Source organism: Drosophila suzukii, chromosome 3 (genome assembly GCF_043229965.1).
Source record: "Drosophila suzukii chromosome 3, CBGP_Dsuzu_IsoJpt1.0, whole genome shotgun sequence".
In the NCBI taxonomy this organism is placed as follows: Eukaryota; Metazoa; Arthropoda; class Insecta; order Diptera; family Drosophilidae; genus Drosophila; species Drosophila suzukii.
In genome coordinates, this window is record NC_092082.1 from 2765390 (window position 1) to 2777947 (window position 12558).

At 43.6% G+C, this 12558-nt stretch overlaps 1 protein-coding gene across 11 annotated transcripts in view; it reads left to right on the forward strand.

Moving 5' to 3' along the window:
* Svil (Supervillin) overlaps nt 1–12558 on the forward strand; it is a 124698-nt gene that overhangs the window by 21194 nt on the left and 90946 nt on the right. For 9 of the 11 annotated variants that reach the window (XM_036814886.3, XM_036814892.3, XM_036814893.3 and 6 more), the window contains exon 2: nt 4950–9024. In XM_036814886.3, coding sequence (XP_036670781.2) covers nt 5118–9024 — 3907 coding nt within the window. In that variant the 5' untranslated portion in view covers nt 4950–5117. Of the gene's footprint in view, nt 1–2807; nt 2886–4949; nt 9025–12558 lie in introns of those variants that run through there. The other 2 variants (XM_036814887.3, XM_036814891.3) reach the window with 2 other exon arrangements.

A 12558-nucleotide genomic window follows, 5' to 3' on the forward strand; every position in this document is an offset into this window, starting at 1 on the left:
AAGTCGGTTTTGTATAACAAACAGCCCAGTAAGGTAAAGTGTAAACCAATAGGTAAAGGCCCAAGATCTCATGTCAAAAGCGGCTTTTCTGAGAAAAGTTCAACGCCCTGCCATTTGAAAACGAAAGCGACGAGTTGTTTGTTGTCTTATTATGTTAAGTCTTTTTTTTCTTCGTTTAAATATGCAAAATATCTTTTCATGCGTCGGCTACGCAGAATTTTTATTTTCTTATGAAATTACAGCCACCACAAAATGGCAGCAAAACTACAAACACTTTTTATGCCTGCGGCTGCTTTCAAAAATTGTTTCTCGTTTTCATGGTCTGTTAAAGTTGGGCGCTGAGCAGCGAAAATATTTAACAAAAAACGTTTGCTAAAATTTGGAATAAAGAAATTTTTGAAAACATTTTATTGGTCGAGTGGAAAATTGGTTTGGGTAAAATTAGAAGAAAATATTTAATTGCAATTAGCTGGGAAAAAAGCAATTACAATTAAAATTGTAATATTTATGGAGGTGGTAAATTTAAATTCTAATTGAAGGGCAAACTTCACAAATGATTTTACAGAAAATCCCCCAGGAATATATATTAGATTAACTCAACCGTAGAAACCCCCAAGAAGAACAGTCTAAAATTCTCAAGTAACCCCATCCGACAAAAACCATATCAGCATAACAAATTCTCACATTTTTCGGCTCTGGCCGACGTGAAAAATGAACAAAATATGCATAATCTGAAATGCGAGGAAAGCTGAAAAGCGTGTTAGCTGAGCGTACTTCCTGGTTCAATATGATATCCAAAAGATACTCCCTTCTGCGATTCCCTCACGCAAGGGAGCACAGTCGAAACAATGGGAATATAGCAACATCAACAATATCACGCACTAGTCATTAGCTCGTCGGGATAAACAAACATATCTACTTGCAGTCAAGAAATGCAACACGTGCTGTGCATAAATAATAATAATGAAATCGGGGGGTCGAGCCAGAACACGGAGTTTAAAACAAAGTTTTTCCATCTGAGTTGGTCAGTTCTAATGGTGTGTTATTGACCCCACGTTTTTGAGCAGAGAAATTAGTATAGATTATGCATGCTTGAAAGCCGAACCGCAGAAAGACAGAGACATTCGTTTGTTTGGGGCCATCCCGAATGAATTAGAAGTGGTGCCAAGTGGAGCCCAACCACTTGTTTCTGTCAGCCTCAAAACTTCATCTCCACACAGAAATTTCTTAATTTCAGCTTGGCATTTGAGTTTGCGGCTCTTTTTTTGCATAATGTGTGTGATAAGCTTGGGGGATTTTCTGCTGCTCTGACACAGATATTTCAACTTCTTTTGATGGCCCAGAGATACTTTCGCAAGCGGATGTGGCAGATACTTAAAACGGTATTCAAACTACACTGCCAAGTTTATAAATACGCTCTACAAATCCCTTGATATGTACAGCATTTGCTGCATAAATCTTTCCCGCTTTGAAGTCCCCAGAGCAAAAATATCAAATTGAAGTCCATTAAAGATGTAATTAAAATTCGTGTTTCAGTTCATTAACTTCTCGTTGCACAGCTGCAAAAAAGGAATTAGCGAAACCGATTTGAATAAATTTTTATTGAAGCGGTTAGGAGAGAATCCAAGGTTATCCGAGTTTACCCAGGTAGTTCTCTACTCCCAGTTCTCGAGAAGTGTGACCCATATTGCCTCATTCCTCAGGCGTCTGATCTTTCTTAACTATAGATATATTTATATATATAGCAAATGCTCCTCTATAATTAGATGGAACTCACTTCACCCACTTTCGAGTGCACTTTAGTTTTGCCGCCGTCTAGATCTTCCGCATAGCTCGTGGTTTTGTGTTCGATTTTCCAAGCTGTCTAAACAGTTTTTCCTACCTTTGGACCAGAGATAATTGCATTAGCCATCGTTTATATACAGGCCGAGTGAATCATTCGGACATGTTTATGTGACACAAGTGGAGCATCTTCGATCAGTATTATAGAGAGGCTATTTTCAGGGAACATTCATAACCAGAAGTTGGTCCCATATTCCCTCCTCCTTTCCCGAAATTAATGAACTTGTTAATCGGGCGACAGAACAGAAAATAAAAGGTGACATACACTCAGATGGAAAAATTGTACAACTGTGTAAAAATACTAAGAAATACAGCCAGACCGAAACAAATAATACTAAGTTAACAGATTTTCTATTCTTAAAGTTCTCTTTAATGGTATTAATGCTAAAACGATATGCTTCTTAGACATAATATTTCATATCCCAATTTATAGAGCGACAAAACCATTTTAAGAGCAATTTATTTCTGAGTGCACGTTTGTATTTTTCCGCTTCAGCTTTTGGAGGATGAATGTACGAACCGCCTTCACCTGAAGAGTTTTCCCTGCCCACTTAATTGAATTGTGTATTTTCGGCCTTAATTAAACGGCCTAAAGGCTGGGTAAAAGTTCATTGACTGACCGGATGGATTCGTGATACACTTTTAATGATCATGGTTTTGGGGGGACCTAGAAAAATCAATTTAGTTTCCATTTGCTGTTTGCTTAATTGAAATTTAGCCTAGGGCCTAGGGACTAGGGACTAACTAAAGGGATTTCTTATAGAGCATCGCCTCTTTATAGCCCCTCAACCATGTAAAATATACTCTTGGGAATTCTTCACCCCATTCGCAGGTTCTCTTAAGTTCTATATCTGCTCTTACGCCCATTTGGGGAGCTTCTTTTGGGAGCTTTTTTAGTCGCCTTCGAATCGATCTTCACGGAAAGTTTTTCCTTAGCCATAATCAGTCTAGAAAGCGTGCGTGCCCGCTACGGATCGGATCGGAACGGATTGTACCTGTATATACCTCGATCTATATCGCGCGAATTTTGTATTTTCCTCCCAGTTTGTACTTTTGATGCCTGTTTTATTTTTAAGTTTTCTCAAATATTTCTCGTTTTGCCCGTCTTGTTTTTTGTTTTTTTTTTTTGGGGATTTGCCATTTGAGTTTGGGGAATCTCTCGTTCGGTTTCGCAGCTGGAGTTGCGTGTGCTTATTTATAGTTTCCCCAGAGATACAATCGCACGTTTGATATGTGTTCCTATTGTTGTTTGGTCGGCTTACGCCATTGCGTATGAGTGATTTGTGTTGGCCATCTTACTCAGCCATATATGATTTTCTGCTTTACTGGCACATTGCCCGACATTACGCAGCTGTTTAGGAGACCGTAAATTCCCTAGTAAAAATTCTCATGTAATTTACATAAATATAGTCTAAATCAGAACTTATAATGAGTCTCTAAAAACCGATTGTGAATCATGTCGAGGAACTCACATAAAAGTTCTTTGGGAAAGTCTTGCATAAATTTCATTCGTAAATCAATGTTGACAAGTGAGGGACCACAAGATGAGACATGTGTTCTGGGAAGTTTTTCGAAATTCAGTCGAAAAAGTTCTTAACATTTTTTACGAGACTTTGAATTGTTATGAAAGACAAATTTTGAAGATTTGTACATTTTTAGGTGGTTTTATACGATTGATTAATATCAAGAGTTCACCAAATGAGATCATAGATAAAGTGGATTATAATAGAGATTGGTACTTCAAAAAGATAATTGAAAAATGTACCGTTTATTTTAATCCGTTTTGACAAAATCTTGTAAGATATTTTCATTATTCCATAACTTCCAGATGGAGTGGCTTATAATAGTGCTAATAACCCAATGTTTTCCATGATAATTTGAAGTGATCGTTGCTTACAGATGCCAACCATATCGAATATCATTCGACACGAGCATAATCTCTTTATGCTTATGTTTCCATTCTCATTCTTATTGTTTACCACTTGGAGGGGAAACAAGTGTAACCCTTGGGATATTTTTTACCCCAATATCATTTGCCGTCATCCTTAGCTATTTTGAATGGCGTCAGCAACGGAAATGAGGCGTCCAGATCCCACACACCGCCTGGTGCCCCAAAATTCAGCCCAATTGCAGAGCTTTCTGTATAAACAAATATTATATATGCGCCCTCCCCATCGAATTTCACACGCAATTTGGTTTATTTTCGTTTAATATCCTCAAAAAAAGAAACAAATTGAAACCGGAATGGAAATTGTATGGAGAGGGCTGTAAAATAAATTAAATTAATTAGTTTCAGCATTTGTTTGCGGGGCCTTTCAATTGGCAAATGGGATTTTTAGATAAGATTAAATGGTTCCTTGGGTCTATGAGTAAAAAGCTTTGATGGATCATGAGTGAATTGGCTGAATTGTTTCCAGGAACTTAACAATACATTATGCATTATGCATGAACAAACTGATAAGAGCTTTATCTAGATATCTTTTTTTCCTAGCCGGTTTACTAAGTACTCTGCTAAATGTCTAATTTGCTATGATAATAAGCAGCTTCCGCTCTGAATTCACTAAAAAAGTACGAACAAGTACCGCGTGGGAGCTGTATGCAAATGTTTTCGCATAAATAGAAAAGAATACAAATTCAACTTGACACGTTGAAAAAGATTAAAGTTAGATGTCTCTTACACTCAGAAAAAAATAAAATTTTGAGAACATTTTTTCATAATGTAGTGATATTTTCCATTAAGTTGTTCCTATAGGAAAAAATCTCTTTTATGGGATTAGATCCAAGAGTTTAAAAGACTTAGGAATATTTTTTAAGAGACCAACGACCCTGTACAAGATTAAGTTATATTTCTAGTTGTCATGTAAATGCTAGCGACGTGAGGTCGTAAAAAAAGCTCAAACCTTTTAGATAGCCGCGAAGATCGTTAAATGCTCGACTGGGTTTGCTTATCTTGAGGTCTTTGGGCCAAGTTAACACAAGTTGGCACCACGTATCTTATCAGCCTCGCGGTTCCGCGAGTTGCGGGCAAATAAAGCATAAATTTATCTTGATTTTGATTTGAGCGAAAAAATAAACTAAACACTCTATTTTTCTCGATTTATTTACAGACTGTTCAGACCACTTGGCGGCCACAATTGCCGCTGCCCAGGGAGCTTCAACTGACCAATGACCGGAACAGCGCCGACGACAACGATTCGAAGGTGATCACAACCACCACCACCACAGCGGACATCCATCACCACCACCAGGAGGAGGAGGAGGACGAGGAGCAGGACATGGATCGGCTGAGGGGCAATCAAAGCATCGGAGGATCCTCGCAACAGCTTTCCGGCAAACAGAAGTGGTCCTTCGGGAGGCTGTTCCGGAAAAAGAAGGAGGCGGAGAGTGCCTCCTCCAGCGAGGAGGATCGCAAGGCGGGTTTTGTGCCCGCCCAGCGCCAATCAGCCGGCAAGCCCAAGGGAAAACATGGCAAAGGATCGCGAGGTAGCAGTAAATTCGATCACATTGTGGTTAGTCCGCGTCAAGAGCAGGCTCCACCACATCCTCCACAACCTCAAATCGACAACGAGTTCTTCCTGCCCTTGGAGAATATACAACCGGAACCCTACTACCAAAATCAACCGGGCTACTACCAGCGTTCTAGTAACTCCCTGGACAGGAGATTACTGCTGCAGCAGTCCCAAGGAAATGGTTACCAGCCGCATAAATCCCGCTCGGTGCAACGTGGTCCCAAGCCACCAGGAGCTCACTCCAGTGAGGAGGAACTGATCTCGCTGAACTCCTCCACGTTCTCCAAATACCGCAGCGATGAGAGCATCCACTTGGGTTCCGCCGCCGGACAAAGTAGACGCAGTCGAGCGGCTCGCAATGAGCGGTACTACAAGCGATTGTCCCGAGATGGCGAACCAAGTCATGGCGGAGCACCAGTGGTTAGCCACCAGCAGCAGCAGCAGCGGTACAAAACCCAGCCCCTGCCTCTGTCCATCTACCAGCCAACGAATGCCTCCAGTGGCTATGTCCAGTGGCAGCCGCAGCCCCAGAAGAACCTCCAGAATGCGATGCAGAGCGATGGAAAGCGGAGCATCAGCTACGATAGTCACATACACCTGCAGAATTTAAATGGAAGGATGCAGAGTAAACCGTTGCCACCACCACCGCCGCCAAGGGATCCGCTGAGAAGGGTGCATGTGGGAGGAGGATCTGGTCAGATTGGCTCCAGTTCCGGAGACCTGCGTCCCGTGTCCTACGCCTTCGATCACAACAGTCGATGTGCCTCCGATGACCGCATTTGGCAGCCACCTCACTACCAGTCGGTGCACTCGCTCAACTCCCAGCCCAGTTCCTCGATAGTCAGTGCCCCTGTGAGTCAACAGCAGCCGCACCACAGGAGATTTATAACCCGTTCCGAGAGGAATGCCAATCCCGGCAAGCAATCCCTGCCGAATGGCATTGATTTCCACTATGTGGCAGATGCAACACCGCGCTCGAGAAAACCCATACACATGATGGATGCGGGCAGGATGGATAGCACAGGAGTGCCAGCATCCAGTGGAATACTGCGAACTTCGAAGAGTGGGCTACCCACGCCGAATCCCGCTCCCCAGCAGCCTTTGGCCAAACCGCGATCCTTCTCCAGCTCACGACTGAGTGAGCTGAGAACCTATCCCATGCCGATGTACTCCGAGGTACAGAAACCCAAAAGGAATGTGCCACCGGCAAATCCTTCACCCAGTCAGGATAACATAGTTTGTGGCAGTCTGCACATCAAACCCACTGCAGAGCGTGGTAACCAAAACTATGTGGAGATTCGTCATCGGGATGTGCACAAGACCAACTCAATGCCGCATCATTATCAGAATAGGCGATCTGGCGAGGATCTGCCCAACAAGTACGAGGAGTATGTGGCGGAGAAGAGGGAACAGCACCAACAGGCACCTCCTCCAGTTTATCCGGAACGCAAAATGAGCTCCACACCAGCAGTGGCACCACCTGTTTACTTCCCCCGCAAAAAGCCAGCCAACTTGGAGGAGGCCATCAACGAACTGGAGGCCATTTACAAGTCACTTGGACTCACTGAACCAGCGGAGCCCAAGCCGGAACCCAAGCTGGATGTGGTATCCAAAATGAGGGTACCCACGCCCAGTGATTTTGAAAAGTTCGCCTTGGCGCATGCCGATGATTACGAGGATGAGGATTCGCCAACCGGAGAACCTGATCCGGTCAGAGATGATGTTGCCTTCAGGAACCTGCAGTTGGCCAATCTGCAGCATCGCTCCTCGGAGAAGCAGCCACCATTTGGCATCCCTGTGGGACCCATTGTGCCTGCTCCGCAGTCGGATTATCTTCATGTGGAGCCAGTGAGAGTGAAGAAGAAGACGGGCTCTCCTGACATCATTAAGGATGATCTGGCTGTGCGTTCTTTAAGGAAAGACCCTCCCGGTCCAAAATCCAGTTTTATTTATCCGATGCAAAAGAAGCAACGGGCTATCCGTACCCAGTCGGCAAACATATACAACCTGATCCAAAGAGATGCAGCGAAACCTTCGGGAGGAGATCTCAAGAGCTATATGGAGCTGACCCGCAACCTTGAGAGAGCGGGCAGCATGTCCAATCTGCAGGGTGAAGTGGATGGCAGTGATACCAAAGATGTACCCGCCACACTCGATCTGCTGCGCAAGCTAAAGGCGCAGGATGAGGAACTGGATTTGGCTAGGAAGCATCATCCCATACCCTTCAGGCATCCTAGTCAGGGAGGAGCTATTGCCCAATTGCCCGAGCGACTGACCAAGGAGGAGAAAACTCCACCTGTGCCGGCTCCCCGCAAGAGTTTGTCACCTGAGCCCATGTTGGACGATGCCCTCAACAAGATTGCCCAGGATGCGCAGGCCAGCAGCATTAAACTCAGTCAGGAACTGCACGAGCTCCGAAAGGAGGCTCTGATCACAGCGGCCAGGCCCAAGTTAAATGCAGAGCAACAGAGAATGGAGGATGAACTGCAGCAGATCGAAGCTGTTTCCGAGGCAGCCAAACGCTGTGGCCAGATGCTGTTGGAAACTCTGCCCGATGCGGGAGAGGAGGATCAGGAACCTCAGGACAAACCCCTAAGGAAGCTACACAAGGAGGGCAAACTCATCCGGGCCATCGACGAGGTCTCCGAGGCGGCAAATGCCGTGTGCGAGAAGATCCTCAAGGACATTGTGACCACAGAGCCACCGGTGGTAGTACACGAAGCTCTGCAGGTCACCCAAACCACAAAGACTGGAGCCGGAGGCGAACAGCTAGTGATGCCGCATCTCATCAAGAAACTGGATCCCATACAATCCGACAAGATCGAGCATATCGCCAGGCGCTGCATGAGGCAGTTGAGCGAACTGGCCAACAATCCGGACTATGACAACCTGGCCACCTGTAATATGAGCAACAACAGCACCACCAATGCAACGGGTGGTGCAGCCGCTGATGCCACTCTCGTTTGTCCCGTTCCAGAGAATCACGGCAAGAGCCAGCCGACGACGACGCTCGAGGAGATTGACAAGATCATGCAGGAGTGCGAGCGTCAGGCGAAGAGCAGCAGCTCGAATACGACCACCACCACCGATGATCAGCGCACCACCGCCCCCAGCATGACGAGTGGGAGTGGCAGCGGCAGCGGGAGCTTCCCACCCAATGTGAGCACCACCGCCAGTTCGTTCAGCTCGAGCAGCGACTGCCTGGCCAAGTCGTCGAGTCCCTCGCGCGCCAGCCGTCCGCTCTCCTCGAGCATCACCTCCTTCAATCCGTACTCCTCCAGCGACTACATCAAGTCGCAGAGCAGCGATTACCATGCACCCAGCACCGATCCGATCAAGACCTTTAGCACCACCTCGTACGAGGTGCAGTCCACACCGCAGAGCACCACCATTAGCACCACCAATACGATGAGCACCAGTCAGAGCAATACGATCAGTAGCACCACTAATCCAAGTGTGGAGGAGTCCAAGCCAACTGTCTCCTCCAGTTCGCCACCACCGCTCCAGTTGACTCCGGTGGGTGAGAGGAGGGGCAGGAACCGGGATAGAGGAGCATCCTGCTCCTCCACATCCTCACCATCGCAGTACAACTCCAGCGAGGAGCTGGCCGCCATTTTTGGCATCGAGGAGCAACCAAAACATCATCGCAGCCGGCTGACGCATAATGCCACAGGTAACGGAGATGATCCCGCCACCGCCACTGAGGCCCCGAGTTCGCCTGATTCCGAATCCGCCAACGCCAATGCCAATGCCAATACCACTGCCAATACTACTAATCCCGCCCAGCTCGATCCAGCTAATAGCGCTACTAATCCCGTTTTGAATGTTCAACTTGATGTTACTACTAGCACCTCCACCATAGCCTCAACCACCCATCCATCCTCTAACGATAATGCTAGCACTTGTAGTAGCCATAGTTATAAGCTTGAGACAATTCCGGAGCAGGATCACGAGGAGGTGGAGTCCACCCTGAAGTTGTCGCCCAACTTTAATCGGATCTATGCCAGTAAAATTCGCATTGTAATGGATCGTGACGAGGAAGGTGCGGGGAATGCTTCTCTAACCCAATTCGATTCCTTGAGCTCCCTGGAGGAGACCTCCTCCAATCCGGACTCGGGGAATGTAAGTCTCACGGACTATCCCCTGGCTAACCATGCGAATGCCTCACTGGAGCTGCAGACCACCTATAATAGTCGCTTTCAGGTCAGGGAGCATTATGTGTCCGAGGTTTCCATCAGTGCTTCGGAGTCCACGGATGACGAGCAAACAGATAAGGAGTGTTTAGGAAGTGGTGTTCGCATGGGGGCCGAAGATTTTCCACCTTTGCCCACAGAGGAAGAGTTGGAAGAGAGTCTAAGGGAAGAAATAGAGCTTAACGAAAGTATTAATGCAGCAAATTTGAAAATAACTAGGGAGAGTAGCGAAGAAACTGGATCAACAATTGAGGAAGACAGCTTTGCGAAAGAAGAAATAGTATCAGTAATTGAAGAATTTAAGCTTAACGAAACCGTCAGTCTGAGCCAAGATGTTTACAATCTGACCACTGAGACCCTTCAAAGAATCTCTCCAGATGAGGTAGACGGCTTAAGATTTGCTGTAATCGAAGTTAGCGATAATTTACTCAATGAATCTTCCCTCGATGAAATGCATTTTAAACTTGACGAAACGGAACTGGACGAATCGGAAATAATTGATAGAATGCTTGAGGCTTCGTTTGATGAGTTAGATGAATTAGAGCTTGAGGAAAACAAAGTGGACGAAAGTCTATTTGACGAAGAAAATCTTAACAAAAGTCGTTTCAACGATACCTCTTATAATGAGCTAGATAGCATAGATCTTGACGCCACAGAACTCAACGCAACAGGACTTAACGAAATTTCGTACGATCAGTTGGAGGAACTAGAACTTGACGAAAGCGACTCGGTGATGCCGTTCACACGCCGCAAGAGCATCGTTTACGAGACCCCCCAACTCAACCTGAGCATTTCCGAGCTGAAAGTGAATATCGAAACCGAAGTGGAGCAAGAAATTAAATCAGAACCACTCAACGAAGCCATTAAATCGATTGACGATGACAATGTTGATGAAGATACTGGAAGAGAGCAGGCGGGCAGTGAAGCAAGGGCGGATGGAGAGGAAGGCAGTGTAACTGAGACCCAGACACATCAGCGTCGCAAAGGACTTCCGGCGAATCCCGATCATAATGATGATGATGAACGGCCGACTACCAGCTGCAAGGCTCTTTCCGTTTTTGGCGAGGTGCGAACTGTGGCACCACTTGCACCACAGGCGGCTGACGATGCAAATGCAGCTGGAGCTGGAGCGGTTGGTGGTGCAACCCGTGGCAGTTGGACTACACTCGAGCACGTATTTGTCGCCTGCACCGTGGGCCTGATTACACCGAACGATTTGCTCACTTTGTGCCTGATCGTAATTGGTGTGATTATCATTATTGCAATTGCGCTCACCTGAATGCCTCGTTTATGGGGCCTGATTGTTGTTGCTGTTATATTGTTTGTTGTATAATTATGGAGAAACTGGAAAGAGAGAGAAAATTATGATTTACTATTTTATTTTTACATATGAATTAGCCACCAAGTGCACTTAAATTTCCACTTACAGTAATTAGCCATAGGATGAGAAATATACCTATATGTACATTTACTTTTAATTTAGCTTTTATTTCCAAGAACCAAAAGTATTCTCAACTTCTATGCTAAGTGCAATTTATGTTATACGAAACGAAACCTATGTTTATTCTAGTTTATTTTTGGAACCCACTGTGCAATTGCAAACGAAAATTATACCATTCATCTATGCTCTCTAACCGTGGCAAGAAAACAACAAATGAGTTCTTTAACACAGTTCCCTCGTTTTCCTTCTTAATTAATTGTTAATTTGACTGCAACTTGTGCCAATGATTTTTATACGTTTACTTAATTATGCCCTATTAATTAATCAATTAAATACTTAATCCACATTATGTACTCCCTCAAAATAATTGTTAAGCACTTAAACGAGATAATCGAAACTTCGAAGTTACCAACGAACTAAAGAAATTTACATTTACCATCTACATCTACTAATGATAAAATATTTTCTAAAATCTCTTTGTATATTTTCAGCTCAAAATTTAATAGTTTAAGTTTGACAGCGAACCATTTTCTTACGTAGCATTCATTATTTCGCTATAATTTACATGTTTATATAATTTACCAGACAAATGGAAGCAGAAGCCATGAAGCAAATAAACTTTATATTAATAAAATGTTATTTAAAAAACAAACGACGATTCTTAGAAGTTTTTGTTTTAGTTTCCTTCTCTGCGATGTTAATGCTTTATGTTTATATTTGTGTGTAGTTTGGCTTTTATATCCCTTATTCATTTAATTTTCCTTGATTGACTAACATATTTGGTAATAAAAATTCTCGAACCAAAAAATATTTATTATATATATGTTGTTGTTGTTGCCGCCGCAAATATTATGGATTATTGCTAATATGTAGTTGGATAATTATTAAAATTACTCAATTTTCAGATTATCTACTATTAATATGTTTTTAATGTTTAAAGAAGATATGAGACGTTAAACATTATCCCGGCCACACCTTTTTTCATTATTTATTTTTAAAAGTCATAACTGATTGCAAAAAAAAGGGGGTGGCCGCGTTGATATGGAACATCCCTTATGTAAAAGAAAAGCTGTTTTCTCTTGGTTTGTGTCTCTGCTAGCCGTCTTTGAATGCACGGTTGATTTTTCCCAGATATAGATGGCGCTGCAAAAATAATGTAGAGTTGAGTGTAAACAAGAAAGACTACTAAAGTTGATGCCATCGACTATCAGATACCCATTACTCAGCTAAGTGTACTCTGAGCACTCAGGGAGTGCGAGGCATACATATACAACTAGCAAAGCGTCTGTTCGCAAGATTGAACACATTATTTGCATGTAATTAAACATTAAAATTCCAAACAAAATGTCATTCAATTTTTTTTTGCTTTTTAAAAAGTTTTGCCTTATATGGTTACATCTAATTTTTAGGTACAAAATATAATCGTTGGGGATTTCATACGGTTTAATTTAAATAAATTTAAAATATTTATTTTATTTAAGGGTTTAATTAACCACAAATGCATACATGGGTTAAAAAATGTATTTACTTTAATAAAAGAAACATCATTTTATAGAAACCCCCAATTGAGGTA